The sequence below is a fragment of the Takifugu flavidus genome, chromosome 9 (assembly GCF_003711565.1).
Source record: "Takifugu flavidus isolate HTHZ2018 chromosome 9, ASM371156v2, whole genome shotgun sequence".
Classification (NCBI taxonomy): domain Eukaryota; kingdom Metazoa; phylum Chordata; class Actinopteri; order Tetraodontiformes; family Tetraodontidae; genus Takifugu; species Takifugu flavidus.
Window position 1 is genome coordinate 3,898,204 of NC_079528.1, and position 24,129 is coordinate 3,922,332.

Below are 24,129 nucleotides of genomic sequence, written 5' to 3' on the forward strand. Positions count from 1 at the left end.
ATGGTGAGGTCAGTTTGGCTCAACAGATACGACGTGAGCTGACAGCTCAGACAGAAAATGCCTCATAAATGTGGCCTAAATACAGACTTGTACGTGTAGTCATGGTTGAAAAATTAAGGTTTTTGCGATTCTTTGACTATAATTAACAAAAATAATGTCCATATTAGCAGAAATGATGTCTGAAATATGTGTGAGGTTTCGGTGATCATTGCTTTGCTGCACATAACACCTCGGGGTATTCCAGGGTTCTGGAAAATGCAATTTCACATTAGCGCAATGAATTACATCTGCAAGGCTTCTAAAATACTGCAGGACCATTTCCTCAGCAGACGTTTCCCAGCACTGGAGAGACAGGTGTGACCAATAAAACTTATCACCACTGCTACATTCTATTGAGGTGTTTCAGTTCAGAGGCCCTATTGTGCCTGCTGGCTCCAGATCATTGCTTGCTGGCACACTTGAACAGAATGAGGACATCACTACTGTTATAACTTGTAACCACATAACTCCCACCATTCCAAATAAAAAATGTCTCTTTTGTGAGAAATGTACAATTCGTTTGAACTCACTGGGAGGTTCCACTTCCAATTTATTGCCGTCCTTTTCCTGAGTGGCCTCAAAACAAATTGACTCGGAGGTGACACAATGTTGCCGACTCTAAATTCTGTTCCTTGCTAGTCATGTTTAGTAACAGTTGTGGAGGTTAAAGTCTTTAATCAAGTGTTCTGAGTACAGATCCAGGAAGCTGAAACAGAAGCAAGAACTTTTAATTAGCTTAAGAGTGACTATATTTAAGGGTATATATTTTTACCTTGTGTTTATGAAGACCTCATAATGGACAAAAGGCTCAACAAAATGAAGGTGTGTGTGTGTGTGTGTGGGGGGGGGGGTGTAACTGTCAGGAGCTGTCACGAAGCCTTCAGGGCCGTCAACACTTAAATCATCCTCCGGTCCCACATGACGTGATCGTGGCAACGGGTTGAAAGTGGATGAAGCCGTGCTGTGAGTGACTGGAGGGCACCAGACTGCAGGAACCATTAGCAGATGCAAAACAAGCACATGAGAGAGCTGGAGCGAAGTTCCTGAACACACCCACACAAGCCTGCCAGCAGCTACATTAGTATTCTAATTTTTCACAGCACAGAGTTTGATTGTGGGGATAACAATCACAGGGGATGCTATTGGGTGTAAATTGTGGAAAACGGTGCATGAGAAATGGTGCATTGCCTTAATTAGGATGGACCGTCCGGACATACAGAAAAGCGTTTTTCATGTTTCCTTAATGTGTCTCGTAAATTTAACCAGATATTAGTCCAACCTGAGCTATTTGATTTATTTACATTTTTCTTCATATTCAGTGTCCGGTTCAAACAAAATATTGTGCTTTATAATAGTAAGAAGTGGAACCAGCACCTCTTTTCTATAGCAGCTGCATTCCCAATGTAAATTGTACCTTTATTGCAGTTGATGGAGGAGACTGCTGAGACACCACATGAAGGCTGATTGAATCTCAAGTCACACAGGAACAATACAAAAGATTTTGCTCTTGATTGTTATTATGTGTCGTTTGTCGGCAGCGCCTACCGTTGAAAAACATCATTTACAACGTTGCACGAGTGCGTGTGGCTCACATCACTGCTGCTACAGTAATGATCAATAATGCAAATGAAACCAATTCCTTTCTCTTAATATGTGTGAGAGCAGATTAAAAAAGGAGGAAGCTTTTATGGTAGGTACTACTTTAAGTTAACTTCTAATGTGTTCCTATTTGATATTAATCCTCGTTTCACAGGATTGTCTTGCCTGTTGTAACTTAAAACATTTGTAAGTGTAACAGAGCTGAATAGCTGCAGTACATTAACATGTCTGGCAATGATAAATATCAGAGACAAACAGTCAAAGGGGAGAATTATAAATATTGCTGGGGAGGAGGGAACAACATCATCAGTCATTCATGAGTGTCCTCATGGCATGCATAAATTTGCTAATTCTCTAGTGGAAAACAAACCTTGTTTTATGTATAGGAGCGAGGAGGCCAGAGGACATTCCCTCCCAATAATAATAATTTATATGCTTATTAATTGTTTTAAAATGACCTACTAAATTTATGTTGTGTTCCAAATGATTCAAGTTTACCAAAAGTCATTGAACTCAGCATGGATGCCAATAGACCAAAACAGATTGTGTGTTCCTGTTAGACTCTTCGCCTCATACGCTACAATGGTTGGACTACAGAGCACAAAAGCACATTGTGGCGCTTATTTGTTTTTGTCCCCTCTCAGTATCGGTAGAATCACACCATTAACTCATATGATCTGAGCTGTAATAGCCTGTAAACTGGGAACAGTAAAACATGACCAGATTGGGCATGTGGGGGCTGGATTGACACAAAAAGCAAGCTCTGCCGGGCAGATGAAGAAATCATTCTTTTAACAGTTGTCCCTCGCTCCAAACCCATTCTGTCTCTGTGGGCCACCAGGGAGATTAAGCCACATGCTGGCCCTTCCAACTGTACCCACAGTCCTCCACAGCCTCTTCTGTCAGTCACACGTATGGTGTAAACACAGAACGGTGCAGACACCGCAGGCAGAGCTGGTCAATATGCAGCTCAGTAAACAAATCTAGGCTGTCCCCATGTCCCTGGTTATAAATATCAAGATTGACAGCAGATTGATTTAACCTCAACGGCCTAACCTTAAAAAAGTGACAAGGAAAAGAGTATGATAAGAGGGAAAAACACGATTAGAACTGAGTCCTCCTAGACTGGATCAGAAGATATGAAGACCGTGTTGCCATCTTATCTTCATACACCCCGTTTTTATGCCCTTTACACCTGAGAACATGCTGTATCTCTGCTTTTCCTCAATGAGAGAATATTCCGTCCCAAGGCTGCTCTTCTTCACGCACAGTCAAGTATTTTATGCCCCTTGACTTGCTGCACTCCAGATCCTTCTCTGTGCCCATTGTGCTGTGACTAACTAACTCTTAGAAAGGCTCTGGAGATTTCCGTCATCAGCCCCGCCCCGTGGTACGCTATCATCCATCTTCCCACATTCATCTTCTGTAATAAGTGGCAGACTTCACAGAGAACTGTCTCTCCACTACTATTTAGAAGCTGATGCTATAAGAGGAAAAGTACACTGAGCTCATCTCATATCCTGCAGTCGAATTAAAACCTCCTCTTTGATTCTTTATTCTTCTATGTCTCCTCCTTTCATCTCCTCAGTCATTCTCCTAACCTGGTGCTGACATCACTGCTGCGTTCCTGCTGTGGCTCATAATAAAGGTACAACATAGCAGTTTAGAATTGGTAATCCTACCATTTTAATTCGACCAACAACGCAACAGCAGTTAGTGATTTGTTGTTGCTTATGCAAGTTTATAGTCTCTCCATAGTATAAGCTACAGGGATTATCTCGTGTCCTTCAAACACTCACTTATGAATACAAGATCTAGGGCATTGTTTAGAGTTGGCTCCACTTGTGTTTCTGCAGTCAATTAGCTTGGTAAATAAAAGGCCTTGGTCCATTTAGAATGGATCCCATGTCCGACATGAAAGAGACATCATTCCCACAGGAAGCAGCAGCCTTGGCGAGCAACACTGCATCTATTCAAATTTAGATAAATAAATAGAATAAACTGCACATCTGAGTAAAAATTGTTTCCATTTCATTTTGGCCAGAGGAGTTCTGAGAGCACGATTGTTGATGTGTCTTCCGTTATCTGTTATGTGGAGACTTGTCTGAGGCAGCAAAGCTCATATCCACAGAGAGGTGTGTATACGTGTGTGCATGAGCTTACAGTTTCAGGCTCTCACTCCGACCCACAGGGGGCACACTAATGCCCTTATCAGAGGCTAACATGCTGCCACTACATTTCTTCTCTTGCCCCATCAGCCTCTCTCTTGCTCCCCCTATTTTCTCTGCTCCTCTGCTCTTTTCCCTACATGTCTCCATTCCTCAAAACACATTTGTTTCTCGGCGCAACCGCAGCCGGAAGGAAGACCGTCGGACTACAGACAGCGGAGACCAGGTTACTCAGTAAGCAGGGGCTTCACACAGCACATCGCCATCCTCAGTGTTTGACCAGGACCGGCCAAGCATTATATTGTACAGTATCTGACTTGGCTGGTGGTTGACACATAAGCAGCTTAGGTGAGAGAACATCTTCACTGGCCCCCGGTCGGATTCACTGGAACGGCCTAAATGTAGCAATATGCATAAAAACATTTCCCAGTTTGCTTCATCAGCGTGAATCAAACATCTCCCACTGACAGTGAACCTGTATTCGGACCATTAGCCCAGCCAACAGCGGTCCCCTGCTTCTCCTCTTGCAGCAAAGCCGTGTGAGCTGCAGCGCTCCGTAAATGCCCCTTATAGTCGTTACAGTTGCCATTTCACTTTTTTGAGAATACTCTACCACTCAAACAGACTATACTGGCTCCTGCTGTGCGGTTGGAAAGTCTCATAGGGCCACGCAGCCTCTCTGCTGAGCATTATAACCACGCAAAAAGGAATGTGCATTTGTTTTCTGTCCACTGCCTCCCATAGCATTTATTGCAGAGCGATTGTTGCACCATGCAAAATAAAGTGCACGCGTCTGGGGGGATTAAATTGATAGAGGGCAAAGATGGAATTCAGAACCAAGAAGTTCTGCAAAGTGAACGGACAAAATAAACCCAATCGAATAATAAACAAAAATGTGACAGTGCCACAGTAATGCTGACGAGAGTGTGTGTGAGAGAGAAGAGGGCAAATTAAATGGATAAACAGAGGGGAGAGGGAAAAGTGAACTCCGTGTTTCACGTTGAAAATCCTTCAGGGTGTAGCAGTCCCACATCTCATCTGCATATTTAACTGGCCCTGTGGCTGTTTTACTTTGCTGAGGGTCAACTATCATTGTTTCTGTTAGTTCAAACAGAGCGATGGTTCTAAAAACAAGGGCATCAGATAAGAGACATTGTGTTTTTAGCTCCAAGATTTGGTTTGTGTGTGAGCAGTTTTTCATAGCTCGCGCCTCTGTTTCCTTTCACATTGACCAAGCTTTTGTCTTTGCCCCTGGACATTCCTGCATTAATGATACACACATGAATTAATCACGCAGTAAGGCAAACAGCAGCATACTCTGTGATAATGCAAATTAGAGAGATGCCACTGGGTCATGCTATTCCTACCGCAGCCTGTTTTCTCAGTGCAGCATCCAGGATAATTAGGAGCTCAGCTTGTGCAACAGACATGCATCACCGAGTCGCCACAATAGGAAGTTTAACCAGAGTCTCATTTCTCACAAAACTAATGATGAAAATGTAGCTGCCTGCAGCAAATGTAGAGAGCAAAGGAGCACAGAAAGCAGCATACTCACAATGTGCGGGTATAACAAGGACTTGTCCAACCACTGGGCAATACTTACAGGGTTTAACAAGGAAATGCAGGGTTGAGGTCAATTCCTGTTTCTGTCCCCATCCTAAAGCCTTTAGGTTATTCCAGTTTTCGAGCCGGCCTACTTTGCTCGATAATGCACTGCCTATAGACAGTGTGTGATGGTCTTTATCTGAGAGTGCACTTATTTTAGCTTTTATTTTTGTTGTTGTTACGTTATTGCTACATTTTACATTGAGACCCTTTCCGCTATTTCTCGGTGCATGAATGCATGTAAAATCAATATAATACACCAAGCAGAGAGCTCAGAAAATTAGAAGATTCCACTAAGGTGTGGGCTCAGCTCACCTTAAGATACAGGGATCCACTTTGTTTTTATTTTTAGGCCGTGAACACATATTTTACACGTTTGACTAGATTCCTGTTTTAGTGTTTCTAATTCTTGAGATAGTGCAGTAAATTTCTATAGCTTCTTAATAGCTTAAGCTGACATTTATCAGACTACATTGTTTGTAACTGAAAGAACAGAGAAAAAAACAATACTTGAACTCTGAACTAAATGCACTGTCGCAGTATGGAGGACTGCATTCAGAGCAATGTCTCCTCATTCATTCTGTAAATAAAAGGACCTATATAGTCAAGCATCCATGCCTGTCTTGTTTTATATTCTATAATTGCTGTTTACTTAATATTTATTAACTGCACATTTCATGGAGCTGTAGGAAATCATAATCTCTTACAATATTACACCACCTGAGGGCCTCCCCTGTTTATCTCCATCCTTTTTGTTTTCTTTGTTATTATTTCTGTTTTTCGTAGCTTGGCTGTCTGATGTCACGATTTAAACTGGTGTAGAGTGATTATGTAGCGAACTCGTGACTTCGCATAGGGGTCCGACCCGCAGTGGAGATACGACCATCTAGAGGGCAAACGTTTCCTGTAAAATTCCTGCCTCTAATATTTACCAGGAAACTCCCACAGTGGAAACGCGCCTAATGTTTAAAGGAGAACGCCAGCCAGACTGACAGCTACCTTGTTTGTAGTCGTAGTTTGTAGGCTAGCTTCAGAGAGATTATTGAAGCTCACTGTGTGTGTAATGAATCCCTGAGTCAATAAAAGATGCAGGCTTAAGGCCAAAGGCTGAGTCTGTGCTTCAAAGGTGCAACATTTGTGCACAGCAGTGTGTGTTTGTTGCTGATTGACAGGCTCTGGATCCCCGGACTCACACTGGCTCTCCCGCTCGTGGGACGCCGAGTTAGTTACGGGTGTCTCGTTAAAGATATGTCAGGTTGACAACGTCAGCGTGATCATGGGAAATGTGACACGCGTGTCCCTTTAACTGGCCGGGATGGCCGCTGCTGGCAGCCGGCCTGTCAACCTCCACTGGGAGCCTGGCAAGCTGACAGGAGGACTGGAGCTTTGCCACCGTGGAGGAATAAATGGCTTAGACTGGAGGTGAATGCCTATAACAGACATGCACGTGCAGATGAAAGCTTTTGTCTCACTCGGTGGGCCGGGGGTTGGGGGTGGATACTAGGATGAGAGGAGGAGCTGTGCAGGCCGGTCCACAACAGTTGATCTTACATTGATAAACAGTCCGATGATGAGCAGAGTGAGGCTGACTCGCTGCTGCTGCAGAGATAGCGCAGTTGAATGTTTGCATCCAGTTACACTTAGGGAAGACACCAGTTGTCAGAGCTCAAACTGGGATGAAAATGTGAAATGGCTGCCAAGCCAGTGTGCGTGGCGAAGACTGTTCTAGAATATCAAGTCTGCACATGGTGACACCCTTTGAATCCTCCCATCTGATCGTCTTTCTGCCGTTACCGAGGCTCGATGGCATGTTGTTGTGATCATGGCATGTTTGGTAAATGAGCCTCTATTGATAAACCTTGTGCGTGTTTGATGTTCTAAACAGTGCAAGATAATCTGCAGCCGCTCAACGAAGGATCCAAACCCCTCAGCCTTTCATGGAGCTTTCTAGTCCAAAGCACTTGGATTGCTTTTATAATTGAGTTTGTCTGCTCTCTTTGTGATTGCTTTTTGGATCTCTGTCTTGTGATCAAACAAGGCAATTACTGCCAAGTTGCATATTTTCAACAACAAAAAAATGTCTGTTTTTAAAAAAAAGAAAATTGTAAGAAACTGATGCAAAGTCTCCGTCGGACCTGTGCACGCAGACGATGTTTTCCCATGCGATACATGTATCGTTGAGAACAGCCAAAGAAAGGCAGCCACCAATAATTAATTAATACGGGTTAATATGTTAACAAACTTACAGTGGTTGATAATTAGATGAGCCACAGTGTCTGATTCAGACTTAATTATAAGCCCTACGCCCTGTTCTGTGGGACTTTATTGAATAATTAATTATAAGGAGAAAAAAATTCTGCCAACCAAAAGAGCTACTAGAAATTTGCTTCTGTCCTTGATATTACTATCTTATATTGATATGTGATAAGTGTGGATAAGTGTCGGTTGGGAGAATGAAAGCCACTGTCAGCAGCACTTGCTGAGCGCTGTAGTTCATTCGTGTCTGATTCCTATTAACAGGGTAGTTTTTGATGATTTAAAATCACAGTGAAGCATGGAAAGATATCATTAATGCTTTATATACCCACACAGTATTAATCCACTACATAACCAGCAACAGTCTGGCTCCTGAGGCCATTAGACAGCACTGACTTCTGTCACTTTATGGAACACTCCAATGTTGACTTTGTTCGAGTTCTGCGGCTTTAGCGCTTGTGAATGGGAGCAGGCAGAGGAGGCTCCAGGCATTTACCTGCTAATGTGGTTGACTTTGTGAGTTCCCTACTGCATCCATTTGTGCCAGTCAATCTGTCTATCTGTCTGAATTTCCAACTCAAGGAGTCACACGCTCAGGCCATGGGCCATAATCAGCTGCACCTAAGATAATTAAGAAGTTGTTATAATATATCAGTCCATATCATCACCACCCACAGAGCCTAGGGATACAGCACGGTGATGTCAATGCTTTATCCTGGAGCCGACGGCCATCAAGTGTGTGTGTGTGTGTTTGTGTGTTCTCACATTTACTGCATATTGAGTAACAACCTCCTCATGCTACTAGCACAGTGGAGCCGTATTTGCGAAGCAGATACATTTTGCTGGACTCCCCAACTTCTTTTTGAAGGTTGAGACATTAAGGTCAAGGCTGATGTGAGGTTGAGATTAGAATTGGGTAGGGGTTGATTGCAGGGGGGTACGGAGTTAGTTGGGATGGGCAATGTTTTATGGCTGAAAGTCCCCACAAAGATAGAAATGTGATGGTGTGTGTGTGCGGTGCTGGCAGAATGCTAGGACAGCATCTTCCCAGAAATGGTGCATGCGTGAGTGCGTGCGTGCTTGCGTGCGTGTGTGTGTGCGTGTGTGCGTGTGTGCGTGCATGTTTCTATCCCAGCATTCACTGGGCACATCATCAGTCCATGTCACAACACGTACACACCATTCACTCACACTCACACCAAGGGGCAATTTAGATTATCCTAATGTGCTTATTTACTTTATTAAAAGACCATTAAGTGTGTTTGAAATCTTAATTAAGCATATGTACCTTTTAAATGTAAGCTGCCATAGTGAGTGCACTTTGATTGTTTGAATGTGCCGCTGCGTTCTGGGGTTTGAGTGTTTTGACCCTTTGAGGATGAGGCAGATGTGCTGAATTAATCAACAATTAGCAGCAATTAGTTTGTTTTCACATGCATGTAAATATGAGGCTGCATTAATGACCACGTGTCATTTGGTGTCATCAAATGGGCATGTGAGGTCACATTAGAGAATGCTAATGTTGTTTGCATGTTAATGAGCTGTCTAAGTGCTGCTTCAAATAAACAGCAGCCATTTTTTGATTTGTTGTATTTTGTTTATTGTAAGAATCAGGCAATATTGCAGCCAACTTTCTAAAAAGAAAAGAGAACTGTTGAGATCACTAATGCAGGCATTATGTATGCATTATGTATATGTCTCTATATAGAGATGGTATGAGAAATATTAAAAATATGTGCTTTTTTTATTAAGTACTTTCCCCTAGAAGAGAAACCAAACTGCTAATTTCCTGCACCCTTGAGTGCTGATGTGCGAAGTTATTCTGCACCCCCTGCATGTATATCCGTATATTTATCATTGCCGATGCTGTGGCATGAAAGCTGAACCTTTAACCAATGACCGACTGAAAAATAATGTTATGATTGGTGTTTTTTCAGCTCATTTAATTCCTCACCTTATGAATTTCTTCGCAGCCTCTCTCTCACAACATCTCTGGCGACTCCCTGTCCTCAAATAGCTATAATCAACAACACTAATGCTCTGAAAGACCCCTCTCCACAGCATTAATCAGAATGGAATGCAGCGCACTGCCAGAGGCTGCTTCATAACTAGAGGTCCTTTGACAAGGGTAGAGAATGGGATTCTTTGTTTGAGAGTCATTGGCCTGTGTTGGTAAATTGAAGTGATTCCTCATCACACCTCTTTGTCTCATCATCACCTCTCTGCTTTAGTGCACCTCTTATCAACCATATTCTCTTCGACAGCATACCCTCACACAGGGCTGAATGTGAAAAGCACGGCTTCATCCTCTCCCTCACTGGTCTCCTTTAGTTTTTCCAAGGTCAGTCTCCATATCCAGTCTAATTCAATTTGGGCTGATGATAAAATCCAGTCTCAGCTTTAGCTAAATGCACATATCCCCTTGGCTGTAAAGATTTATCTCAATTTATTTCAATGCCGATGTGTCTGCCAGCTTCTAAACACAAGGATCCGAGTGCCAGGTCCACTCAGGGAGGAACTGTAATTCTTTTGATGTCTTGTGAGCATCTACTGGCTTTACGGAGGGGCTATAAAATCCTTTAATGTAGCATAAAGCTCTACCCACAGGTGGACAAAATTCACTCGACGTGCGAGAGGACGATTTCTTTGCTTTTCAGTGAACATGGCAGAATGCAAAAAAAAAGAAAGAAAGTGACGTCAAATCTGTCTCTAAGAGAAAGACTAATAACATGCTTTTCGTGCTATTGTTGTGCCTGTGTGAGGACGCATAATTCGCACGCATTCCCATTGGCTGCTATTTAGGAGACGCGCGGCTCCTGACCATGCATGGGGGTGTCAGAAAAGCACAAAAACATGGATGAAAGGAATTTGGGATAAAAGCTGATACTAACTGAGGCATTACGTAAGAAAAACATACAAAGAGAGATTTCTGGCTGCCTCGTCATGTTCTGCAGAATTTATGAGCACAAAGATCCTGAAAGGGCTTTGGGTGCGAGGAGGATGAATGGTTGTGAAGGTACAAAAAAAAAGGGTGGGGAGTGTAGCAAAGATTCTGGGGATTAGAGAATGTGCAATGTTGAGATATTGGTTTGAGGTGTCTCCTGGATGTAATGTAAAAAGACGGGAGGAGGGGAGGCAGGGAGGAGATGTATAAACGAAAGAAGTATTGTATTAAAACCAATGTGCTGAACGGAAGGAACCAGAGGCCAGACATCAGCGGAGGGTCAAAGGACGCTGATTTGATTAGCTCTTGCAGGGCAAAACCAAGTTAAATGCAAGCGGGAAAAAACGGGGGGCAGCAACAGGACGGAGGGGAATATTGAGTTAGTGGAGGCTGGAGAGTGAGGCAAAGCTGGAAGAGGAGAGGAAAGATTCTGGTCTGGAGGGTGCGAGGAAGTGTAGGAGGTGTAATCTGTCTGTGTCAGAACAATGATGAAGGGGCCAGGAGGAAGAGCTCTGCAGTTCACCTTCTGGCCTCTGGAGGAAACACACTGACCCTGGCCCTCCTTCTCCCCTCCACCTGCTCGATTAATGACTCGCAGGGTTGGCCCAGGGTTGCCTGCATCGAGGACACTATTGAATCCGGTGACCGTGCGCTGTGGCGCCATTGCAAGCGCGCACACACCGAATGAAATGGCGTGAAAAGAAAGTGATCGCGTGTCAAGACGGATGAAACCTCAGTGCCACCTGGGGACAGAGGGACGTTGGCGATTTTTATCCCGAGGCTCAGAGAGTAAGCCCAGGCACAGCCCAGAATAATCCACTATGACAGTTTGAGAGGAAGACTGGCAGAACCAGAATCAAAATCAAGGAAAATGGGACAAGATGACTGAATGGAAGATGAGCAGCAGGAGCTGTGCTGCATGCTAATGCTTCCCGGTCTGGTGTCTGTTTTCTTTATTCTAAGGTGCGTTGGCTCTGGTGCACAGTCGCCATTCAGAGAGGCTCAGGTAACTGTTCCAGTATGTAGAAATGTGAGTAAAGGGTCATTTATGTACACAAAGTCTTTTTAATACCTATTCCGTTCTTGGAAATTATGAAAATAATTTTTGTTCTCTGATCCCCCCCCTTATTTTTTTTCTCTCACCTGTTTTTCTGACTCTTGTGCACTTAAGCGTGTGGACATCTATACAGCCTATCTACGTCTGATATATAATAGATCATTTAAAACACCTTTTCAAGCTCATAATGTTGATTATCATCATTTTCATGTAATTGCTGCATGCAACAGTAGTTTATTATATCACTGCCTATAGTTTGTTATATTACTTAATTCAGTGATTTGCTGATCCTTTTACTGCAGACCTGCATGTGGTCCCGTGAAAGCATATCTGAAGCTCACAAAGGGCTCAAATAACCTGTGCAATTTGGATAATTGGAATAATGATGATTATCTGGGGGATTTCGATTGGCTAGAACTTGCGTTTTTCCAATTATCTGATCTGAATGATGGCGAGTCAATCAATGAAGCAGACGACGCCTCATCCAGCCGGCGGCTATCCACAACTAAAATCCAACTACGACAGCCGTCCTCCGAGGCCACTGAGTGCTTGTTGCTCTGGTCCTTAAGCGCTCGCTGCCGCGCTGCTTCCGCAGGTGTTCCAGGATGTCTCGCTGATGTTTTTCACGGCGGAAAGAGTCACTAAAATACACGTTTCATAATCACCCGATGCAGCGTTTCTTTCACAATGATTATAATTCTGACAAGGTCACATGGGCATTATCACCATTTTATAGCCATGTTTTGCACCTTTGATACAGAGTTGAGTGTAGTGAACAATTATGGTAGCAGCAGCAACATTTATACGGAAAATTCTGTAATTAGTTAAACTACACATAAGTAAAGCAGCAAGCTACCAATGTCAGTGTCAGGTATTCTTATCCTTTAAGGTCATTTTAAGGCCATTTCTATTTTTCTCACATTTTTTTGTCCTTTAAATCGCTCTGACCCAAGCGTGTTGCTGCCATTTAATTAGTTAGTTTTAGATTGAACCAAATATAACCTGCAGTCCTGAACACTGAAATAACAGTAATCATCATCATCCTAAGAAATAATGAATGTGTCGTTGTGAAAGGCTGCTGTTTGTCCAGCAATTTGGTTTCGGTCTTCATTCGGCTATTGTTGCCGCAGAGGCAGTGTTTTATCTGGATTAATCCACTTGATTGGTCACGCTGTGAAACACTGAGCTCTACAGCTAACCCTGCTGTTGAGCCCACAGTAAAGAGACTGATGTATTCAATAAATGCCTGTTTGCTCCAACACAACAGCAAGGAAATAAGACCTGCACTTTATAGAAAGAAGTTGTAAAACATTGTTCAAAACGACGACTACATGTCAGCAAGCCTACATGTAATTGCCCCTCAGGGAGAATCAGGCGCAACATGAAGCGACAATGCATGGCTGGTTTAACATTATATTTGGCTTAGTTTGCGTGCTCATGTGCTTATGAGTTCATGTGTGCAAGGATTCAATTAAAACAGAAACAAACTAATTAAATTGAATGGATCCAAATAAGAGAGCCTCATAACAGTAAGTTTGGGACCAAAACAACAGGGAATAACTACAGAATAATTTACAAAAAATGAATAAATCCTGTAAGGTCTCCATTAAAGCAGGCATGTAAAAAAAAATGTATTTCCAGAATGACTGTATAAATTGACATGGCTTCATGATGAAAGCCTACCAAATGAATGCAGGATAGCTGCAGTAAATACGCTGGGAAGGGATGCTCAGAAATATGGCTGACTGCTGCAGATGCCCTCAGAACAAGCAAATAGAATTGCCAGCGTGTCGTACCAAAGGTGAGGGCTGAGTTGCGGAATATTATTGCTGAGGACTTGAGTCAAAGGGCCATTCTCTGTATGGAGATGAGTGGGAGATGAAGGTCGCTCCTCGTCCATCATGGATGATTCATCGTCTGCCCTGACCTTTAATACCTGGATTTACCTCTATACTGCGGCTCCGCCTCAAGGAGACTTCAAGTACACGCTGTACACAGCACAGTGGACGTGGTGTTCCTGCAGGCTTCTGTGTTTTTGCACCAGGCGCATGTGTGTCATTATAAGAGCATGCGTGTGTTTCGGCGCGTGCAAACTTATAAAACACGTTTGCCGGTGCCGAAAGTCAGAAGTTCACTGCAGCACCCTGCACACATCTAATGTGACAAATAACTTCTTCCTCCAGTTGCATTGTTCTAATCCCTTTAGTGGGTTCTGGAATGGAAATATAATTACATTTCTGTGGTGCGGTGCCTTTGATAAGACAGCCTCTCGCTGTGCTGAATGTTTAACTGAGTTGGATGTCTCTCCCAAGCCCCCTCTCTCTCTATTCTACTGCTCTGCCTTATTCACTCTGCAGCATCTCTGTCCTCTCCTTTCTCCTCACACCCCCAATCTTTCTTTCTGGCACCTCCAAAAAGTCATTCTGCCTCTCTCTCTTTCTCACCCGCACAGGTATTGCAGTGGATAAAAGAGGTATTGTCTACTTTGTCGATGGCACGACCATTCAGAAGATTAATGAGAGGGGTCTGCTCTCTACGGTGATTGGCTCCAATGGACTGATGTCGACGCAGCCGCTGAGCTGTGATGCGCGCATGGACATCAGCCAGGTAGGCTGAGAATGCACGGGAAAATAATGACACCACTTTGGTTTTGGTTGTGTTTGTTCCTGTGGACAGATTAATCAAATGCAGGCAAAACTTTAATGTGCTTATACTGGTACTGCTACAGCTTAACATCCCTTAAAATCATCTTCTGTCATTTCAAAAGTGTGTGTTTGTCCTCACATTTACTCCATAATTAGTTCCAAAATCCTTGTTGTAATAGCAACGTGGGGCCATGTTTTTGAAATGGAGCCACAACTTCAAAGAACTGTTTGAGGGTTAAAATGGTTTTAAGGTTGATGTTAGAATTGAGTTAGGGTTAGAGTTAGAGTTAGAGTTAGGGAGTTAGTTGGTATGGTCAGCGTAAGGCGCTGGGTAATGCTTTGCATCCATGAAAGCCCCCACAAAGACAGAAATGTGAGGATGTGTGTCTCAGCGAATGACAAGATCACTCTGCTGATTTATACCAGGCCTATTTGAGCTGCGGATGAATTATAAATGAACTGCTAGCACTATAGAAGCATGTCTGCCCACACATATGGATACAATTAAGTGGCTGCCAGCATGTGTGAATATGCGTGTTTAGACCTATCCAATTCCCAGAGCTGCTGTTATATGTGTTTAAAGGAGGGCCCATATCAGCTCAGGACCTCTCTGTCGGTGAGTTACTGGCCTCTGCAGCATGTCTAAACTAGTCCAGCCTCGATCATCCTCCAGCTGTGCTCTTGCAAAATACTACCACCTTCCTGCGTCAGCAGTAATAACAGGAAGCTCTGTCACTACAATGAGACAAAACACCTCAGTAAAATGGACAGTTTCTCTTTGGGGTTTGGTAGCATAACAAGGAATATGATTTGCATTGGATGTGCACACCCACGAGGGGTCAACCTCACCTGCGTCCCCTTTGGTTAAGCTAATAGATGTGACCGACTCCTGGATGGAGTCACCAGAAAGCGCAAACTCCTTTTCTCTGATTCTTAGCATTGAAATTGCTGTTTGTTTGTTTGCTTGTTCGAACGTTATCTCACCTAATAGCATACGTGTTGACTAGCCATCCTGTCTGAATTGTGATGTTTTTTGTTTTCTGTGATTTACAAGCCAATATTGTTGCTGCTGCACGAAGCCTCCTAAACAGAATAATGAGGTCTTTTGCCCTCATCTGCAGTGTGAGCTGAAAACGCAGGGAGCAAAGGTACATAAATATTCAAGGAGTGTCTAAATCCAACTTTGCTTGGGGCAGTGTGGGAATCCCGCTTTGCCCCACACTCTACCCGCCAGGCACACAATGGGATGAGTGAGCGGTGCGTGGAAGAACCATCCATAACACCTGCTCTCATTAGTTTTGGGAACAACCATTGGTCTAACATGGTGGTAGAAATGTTGGGATTGAAATAGTGACGTTGGCTGCAGTAGACCAATACTCAGTTTTAAGATTTACATTAGAATCGTTTATAGGACTGTGATATAACAAAATAATCAACAGTATCGGGGGTGGGGGGGGACTCTTGCTGGTATTCAAATTAAATGTAATATTGCATTTCTCGTCCCAGCTAAAGGTCCTATCTAAAACGTTTATGCTTTATAAAACACTTTTATACTCCATGAATGAGTCAAAGTGAAACATGACCTTCTGTATGCGCTGGCTTCGCTGTAAAGTTTTGTTTTTACAAGCCAAAGAATTTGAATAAAATTCTTTTAGGACACAGAAAGATGGATCCCTCTACGTCTTAAAATGGGATTTCGCTGTGAACCCTCTTCTCTCGTATTTGACAGACCCTATAATTGAACATGTCAGTGGCAATTTAGCGTGATCCATTTATTTACCAATTTATCGTAAGAGTCATCAATCTCCCGGCTGATCCCTCAGATGCGCCGTCATCTCTGCAGGCTCCCCCTCGGCGTGAGGGAGCCTGCGATGTGAGTGGCTGTGCGTCGGTGTCGGTTTCTCTCTGTCTCTGACCCCCACGGCGGCATCGGTCAGCGCGTGCTATTTGAGCTGGCGGAGATCATGGTTATTGGTTGACATTTGGAACGGTGCCCAGGTGAGCCGGTGTGAGTTTTAAATAAACAAGGAAGGCTCTCAGCGTGTTTCTGACCTTTGCATGAGCGGGGAGGGCCAGAAAACCTAATGCTATGTTATCAAGTAGATTGGGTTTGGGTTTTTTTGCCCTCAACTGAGTGACTGACTCAGAGTCGCCCAGATGTTGCGGTGCACTTGTTAATGGAAACACAGTTTATGTATGACTGCTCGGTGTGTGTTTGTGACACAGGTGCGTCTGGAGTGGCCGACAGACCTGGCCATCAACCCCCTGGACAATTCCCTCTACATCCTGGACAACAACATTGTTTTACAGGTAAAAAAATAAAATAAAAAGCCTCCAGAAAACCTCACCATGACTGGTTCCTTCAAACATTGAGGTGTATATAAGTGAAAATGAGGCATTTCTTATTAATTTATTATTTCAAGCCAGTGTTAAAAATTGCAATCGTTTTCCCACCAGAGCCTGCTTATCATTTAAAAAAGACTGCAAATTTGATTTTGCTTTTTGTTTTCCAACGCCAAAGATTAAAACTGCCACAAAATTGCACGTAGCACTTCATTGTGTTTTACTGCTGGCCAGGTGTCAGAAAGTCTGCAGGTGCGTATAGTGGCCGGCCGGCCCATCCACTGCCAGGTTCCAGGCATCGACCACCACCTGGTAAAGTGGGCGGCGGTGCGCGCCACCCTGGAGGCCGCCAAGGCCATCGCCCTGTCCCACCTGGGCACGCTGTACATCGCCGAAACCGATGAGAGACGCATCAACCGCATCCAGCAGGTCAGAGCCCAGAACCTGTAGCTTGAATGTCTGATTCTGAGCTGCAGCTGATATATTTCAACCCAACCAACCATCTTCTGGAGCTGCGTGATTCTCAAGTCGCTGATAAATGCTAATAATTAGATCTCTGATACTAGTTATTCATGTAAATGTAATTACTGCTTCTGTTATGGAAAATTGATTCCCTAATCATAATATAATCAGCCTTCTTCATAGACCTTGTCACCACTGCGCATATCACGAATATTTTACTAAACCTGCCAGAACTGGCAGGTATAAACATCCGAGTCGCTCAGGTCACCAGCAATTTACCGTACTTGCATGTGTGACGCTGACCTAGCCTCGCATCGTGTGTTCAGGTTATCTGCTGTGGGCACAGGTGTTTTACAGGCGGTCTCATTCTCCCACTTTCAAAAACTCTAAATTGTTAAAGAAAAGGGGAAAAAAATGGTTTCCATTTCTCCCATTAGTTATCAGTGTGCACAGAATCCCACAGCATTTAGGCAATAAGATATTACCTGCTGGTCTGAATCAATAATCCCTTTGTGGCTGGCAGGAGCATGCCGAGTCCTCCCAGAGGCAGACGGGAACAGAAAATCCCTTTCTGGTGTCCGTATGTGTCAAAATCTGTTATTTTCTTTTCGTTATTTTGGGCCCACACATCAAATCTTGAATCTCGGGTTCCATTTCCAGGAAAAGTCAAATCGTAATTGAAATAAATGGGGGGAGCGCAGCAGGTGGCAGCCCCCCTCCACCCAATAACACACCCACTCTCACACACACACACACTTTCACACATGTGGCAGCATCTCCTAATACACAACCAGACATATGACATTTGATCGGCTGCAGGGAAAAAGCTAGTGATGATCTGTTTGAAATATTAGGGAGGTATTAAGGAAGTGACTTCATCATCCCATGTAAACACCCAGAACGCTTTCATCAGGATACAACCATCCACAACAACTATTACAGCCACGCAGGATTTATATTTAAATGGGTTCTGATGTGATGGACCGCGTTTGATGCTGATCATAGAAATATTATCACAGCAGTTTCTTCACACTGGCTGACTTCCTGTTGATGTTCGTGGGCCCAAGAGACCCTTTTAATTGGAAAACAGTGGGCCAAAAAATGAATTCAGCTGTAAAGATTACAGCTAACTGTATCAAGTCTTCCACTATTTCTAGTTTTGCTATAGACTATATATTTTTGCCCTTACCCAGAATTTATTCGAAATGTCCCTAAAACAAGTTAAAGATTTTTGATTGAATAAATGTTTTATGGAAAGATTTTTTTAAAAAAGGAGAAGCACTGTGTTAAAAGTCCCCAACAGATTTGAACAGATGTGAATAAAGTGCAGTAAAAAAAAAAAAAAACTACAGTAAATGGAATCCAGAAAGCTGTGTCACATCTAGTTTCAACTTACGGTGTGCGGTTATTAAAAGTGGCACAGGCACCACAAAAGGCTGCTACATTTCATTTTCGATGGTTAAACCAGCATCTTCTGACGCGCTGAGCCCTGGAACTTTAATAAGTGGCCACAGCAAACGCTGCGGCTGTGTTCTGACCCCGCTGTCAACCCTCACCCCTGCCACCAACATCTAGGCCCCACATTTGGCTGCGACATCAAGCATCACACGTGCTCACGCAACATGTATGTGACTTTCTGTTTTCATCAGAAGGGCTGATCCAATATTAATGTTCTTGAGCTTTGAGCTGCATTACAGATGAATCACAATAGTTCCAGAAAGGTGTTGTTTCATTTTGTTTTTGAAACAATGTGCTGTAAAGATTAACTGTGTCAACTTTAACTAGTACAGGTGCTAAAACTGTGACTTTCTACTTGGATCTGAGGTTATCTATGGGGTTATCATCTATGAGCTTATCATCTGCAGCGTTTTGGGGTGTTTTCTTTAGGTTTTTCATCAACAGAATGAAAGGTAAATAGGCTACAATCAACAATGAATGCATGGTGTTTTTCTGTAAAAGATTAAACGGATTACATTACGAAAACCATCATGACAGGAATAAGACTGACTCCGGCGTAAAACATCAGGTCAGGTAACTGTAACCTTTACAATTTAGAAGCTGAAGTCTAAACAATAGATAAAGCTCTGCCAAGCGACAGCCTTGCCACAATCCAGCCATTGTCTCCACTTTAATGCCATTATTTGCATTGTGCAGCTCAAATGATGCCAAATACCATCATTATCTCCTTTCCGGTCCTGATTAGTCTCAACAAAAGCTGCCTCTTAACGTCGTCTTCTCTGACGCTCGAACTCACCATCGCGTGTAACATTTTCAACATTTGACAGGTGTCGACCAACGGAGAGATATCCGTCATCTCTGGAGCCCCCTCGGACTGCGACTGTAAGATCGACCCCAACTGCGACTGCTTCTCTGGTGGGTCACACACGTGCACAGACACTGTATGATCACAGCACCAAATATCCAACATGAAGGCTTTTAAAACATGACCTCATGACATGGCCTCACCAGTACAGAAGGGAAAAGAACAAGAATTTTTAATTAAAAACAAAAAAAAAAAAGCACGTTTTGATATTGCAGGATCAGAACGTGCTGGTTATGTCTTCCTGCTGACCAGTGATTGTATGTGCAGAGAACGTCCCCTCTTGTCGGCTTTGCTGTTGTTTTTCCCTTGGATTTTTCTGCATTATTGAATTGAGAGAGAATTTTAATATCTAAGCCGGAGTGTTTTTACAGGAAAATCATTTAAAAGGAAGGTGTAAACCGCATGTAATAAAGAAATGATTCTATAAAATGTCACAATGGAAACATGAGTGAGCACAGTTTGTCAGCATTAATGAGAGTTTGGGGTGTGCTCTAAGCAAAACATTTGTCTACTGGGGGGTGTATTTGTGTTGGTAGTCTTTGCGTAAGGATTCCAATTAAATATCTGTAAAAGCCTGCTTGCACACAAACGCACGCATCCAATTTGCAGACAAGAAAGAAGGAAATGCATCGTGTTGCTGCAGAAGGTTTTAACAGGCTGGCGAATCATGGATGGACACCTGAAAGGCAATAAAGGGAAGAGGGAAGGGACCAAACAAATAAGCAGATGTTCTTTTGACATTTAGGCCTCGCTTTCATTGTAAGTGTCAGAGGATGCGATTTTATCATTTAATTCTGTTCATAAAAATCTGTCGGGTTTCTATTCAAAATGGAGGCAAGTGTCTCTGCCATGCCACAAGCCAATGGGCTGTAACCATCCCTATTTCTTTGGTTGTACTTTGCATATTTTCAATCATGTCTTGCTGTTAACAGATGATTACTCTGTTCAGAAGCTTTTCCGTTTCCATCCCTTCAATGGCGACACTCACAGTGTCTTTCAGCATGCACACATACCGTCAGTGAATACACACTGGCACATACAAACGCAAATGCCTAAAAAAGAACGTCCGCAGGCATGCTATGCACATGCTGTTGGGAGATAAACTGCCACCCTGCTGGCAGCGTGAACCCCTCCGAGGCCCCGAGCCCACTGCTGACTGCATCTAAAGGGCTTCACCCGCCTGTTATCCCTCTGTGTTACCGAAGACATCAGAAATGCATTCAGATACCCACTCTTGCACCTGCGTATGATAATGCTGAGGTCACTATCAAGGTGGATGGACTGGTTCCTTTGAGACGCCACAGTATCCCAATGAGCCAGAGCTCTGAGTTGAACTGATAAACACCTGAGTGCTCCAAATTTTGCAAATCCGGATAATTCTCTCCTCCTGACATGAATTATTCCCGACGCTCATTGTGTTTGTGACTGCTGGCCCCTTTACTTGTGCCCTTCTGTTGATAAAGGGCTCTGACTGAAGTTCATCTCCTTGTTTCTCTTATCAGGAGATGGAGGCTATGCCCGCGATGCACGTCTCAAAGCCCCCTCCGCCCTCGCTGTGGCCCCCAACGGCACTCTGTATATTGCTGATTTGGGCAACATCCGGATCAGAGCTGTCAGCCCCAACCAGCCTCAGGGTAACCCAACCGGACTAGTGGAGATTAGTTCCCCACTGGACCAGGAGCTCTATCTGTTCAGCCAGGTACACAGTGTCTCCAGAGCACAAGGAAGGGATTAAAACACAGAACAGTACTGTATACAGTAGATAATACCGCTAATAATAGTAATTTCACAAATGTTTATTGTTTATGGAAATATTATAGAAACTTTATTATAAAAAGTGTGTGAATGCCGCGTGCTAAAACTGACAAACTTCTCTCTTTCCTTTACAGAACGGCTCCCACATGCACACCAAACACATGGTGACGGGCCATTACCTGTACAACTTCTCTTACGGTGCAGACGGACAACTGTCCGGACTGATGAGCCGCGATGGTCGCGGGCTCCAGGTGAGGAGAGATGCTCACGGAGTGCCGCTCTGGCTAGCCTTACCTGGCGGACAGGTGTACTGGCTATCTCTTAGCAACAGTGGAACACTGAGAAAAGTGTCAGCCCAAGGCCATGACATTTCCCACATTACTTACCATGGCAACACAGGTCTCCTAGCAACCAAGAGTGATGAGAACAGTTGGACCACTGTGTATGAGTAAGTCCATGTCAGATTTTTATTGTTTCTCTCTTTATTAGTGTCTCTTTGTTCTTCTGCCTTTGTTCTTTTTTGCCATTTGTTTCATGTTTCTAATTAACATGCTTCAATTTCACTCTTTTACTTTAAAATCTGATTGGTTGCTGACTGTGTGTGTTCAAGGACAGTAGATTGCCAAATTGCACGAGTGTATTTAAAGGCACAGTTTCTGATTGTGGTGTGAGGCGAGAGTGCCCCCTGGTGGTAGCCACGGCATCACTGTAGTCAGCTCACAACTGTTATCCGTAACCGTTAGAAACTTTGCTCGAAGGGACCGCAGGAAAGGGATTTCTCTGCAACACTAATGGCAAACATTTACAATCTCACACGCACGGCCCGATGCACACGCAGAAAATCTGTCTGCGTTATTCACCACCGCCATGTGTCTTTCACAGTTGCGTAATTACACACGTAAATCATAGTTGACACGTGTTTGTGAACAAAACGGGCGGGGAAAGTACTAAAAGAATGCAGACGTGTCGTCAGGAGGTTACACTAATTTGTCCAAAAGTGTCCTCTGCACTTGTGCTTGTGGGGTATATCACCTCTTTTTTTAACTGTTCTGCAAGGTACAGCAATGAAGGCCGTGTGACCAACATCACCCTCCCCACTGGGGAGGTGAGCGGTTTCCACAGCAACCTGGAGCGCTGGTCTAGAGTGGAGGTAGAGGCGTCCACGCGTGAAAACTTTGTCACCAGCACCAACCTGTCAGCCGGTGACACCATCTACACATTCAGACAAGGTACGATGTTGTGGTGACATGAAGGAAAGGTTACAGCGGAACCACCCGACATTAGAGCATGTCAAGAGTTGCACATGCACACCTCGGTGCGTTTGTGATTCATGTGTGGAGGAGGGGTTACAGCACTGAGAAACGTGTGAATGTTTATCCACCTTAAGGTTATTTTAATTTTAATCGTTCCTGCCGAGCAACTGGCCTTAACATCTCTCCCCTCCAGGTCAGGTCAGACACGCTGGCCTCTATGTTCCCGTCTTCATCAGTCACAGCTCATGCACGAGTAGAATTTTACGGCTTTGATAACGATTTATCTATTTCCATGAATAATTCACTATGGGCAAGACTAATGGGCAGTCTTAAATACAGCACTCTTTTGGTTTATTTACAAAAACAAGGCAGCTCCAAATAACATGTGAAATGCTGGAAAAAGCAGAAGGAAGATGGAAAAGAATGTGTTGCTAAGAAGAGGAGAAAATGAGTGCATTATGGAGAAGCCACTCGTGGGAGCAGTTTCCTCTCATGTCATCGCTTTAATTGCTTTCTAGCAGTTGTCACAATGACAGGACTGCAGGGAAACTAAAGCTGCACCGACACACAAATACACTAATTCGCCTATAGACAGTCACACAATGCTACAGTCTGACAGAGCTGCCGGTGAGGGGCAGATATGGCCTCCTCTTCCTCGTGCCATCCACCGCCGTCCTTTCCTCTGCCTCTGAGGCAAATGTGTATCAAAAAGGGGTTTTTGCATCGTGTTTGCAATGACCAGTTTTACGATTAAAATTCCATTTAATGGTTATTTTTGTATTTCCACGATTATGGGTTGTTGGGAGATGGTGCGGCGGTGATCCAAACGTGTGCCCGTTAGAAAGCCGTCAGCTTTAGCGACTGTTTCTGCAGAATCCATGCAGCGCGTGCCCTCGCCCCCCTTTTCTAGCTCTTCCTTTTCTTATCACCGTCTCTCAGTATGACCTTCCTCAGGATACAATAGGGCATAGAGTAGTGTGCTAATGTTGCAGAGCCCATTAAAGGAATGAACACGGGAGGGAAAAGTGCTTCCTCCAAACAAAAAGCCAGACTCATCTCATCTGCGTGGTCGGCTGCTGCGTCTCATTGATTTTTGTCTGGATGGTGTTTTGACGAACGCTGACTGCTTTTCACACTTTGCTTTAACGCCGATGCATTCTCATGTGCACATGTGGTTTTGTGCAACATGTTTGTGTGACAACGCTGTATCTGTCTGATCACACACACACACACACACTCACACCTACCTTCCAAACACAGACCACGCTCAGAGTACATACAGGGTCAGCGCCGACGGCTCTTTCCTCGTTTCACTGGCGAGCGGGATGGAGCTGTCGCTCAGCACCGAGCCGCTCCTTCTCGGAGGCGTCGGGGGAGGAGTCAGCCCCACCGCCAGCCGCTGTAACATCAGCCTTCCTGGTGACCACGCCCCCAGCCTGATCGAGTGGAGGCAGAGAAAGGAGCAGAGCAAGACGAACTACAGCACTTACGAGAGAAGGCTCAGGGTAAAAAATCCTAAAATGACTTTGATTACAACTGATTATAAAATAAATCACTGAATTCAGATGTTCCATCTGCACAACCACATAACACTCCGCAGCAACAGCCAGATACCATGGAAACATGGCTAAATGGGTGCATTTTCATCACCTAAACTGCAGCGTAGGATTGCAGTCGACC

At 43.9% G+C, this 24,129-nt stretch overlaps 1 protein-coding gene across 3 annotated transcripts in view; it reads left to right on the top strand.

The window, feature by feature from the left end:
• The window catches only part of tenm1 (teneurin transmembrane protein 1), a 141,912-nt gene that overhangs the window by 109,006 nt on the left and 8,777 nt on the right, over nucleotides 1–24,129 (top strand). For all 3 annotated transcript variants that reach the window (XM_057043992.1, XM_057043994.1, XM_057043993.1), the window contains exons 23-30: nucleotides 14,121–14,275; nucleotides 16,540–16,623; nucleotides 16,891–17,085; nucleotides 19,404–19,491; nucleotides 20,944–21,140; nucleotides 21,331–21,644; nucleotides 22,253–22,425; nucleotides 23,710–23,954. In XM_057043992.1, the coding sequence (XP_056899972.1) occupies nucleotides 14,121–14,275; nucleotides 16,540–16,623; nucleotides 16,891–17,085; nucleotides 19,404–19,491; nucleotides 20,944–21,140; nucleotides 21,331–21,644; nucleotides 22,253–22,425; nucleotides 23,710–23,954 (1,451 nt within the window). The remainder of the gene's footprint in view (nucleotides 1–14,120; nucleotides 14,276–16,539; nucleotides 16,624–16,890; nucleotides 17,086–19,403; nucleotides 19,492–20,943; nucleotides 21,141–21,330; nucleotides 21,645–22,252; nucleotides 22,426–23,709; nucleotides 23,955–24,129) is intronic.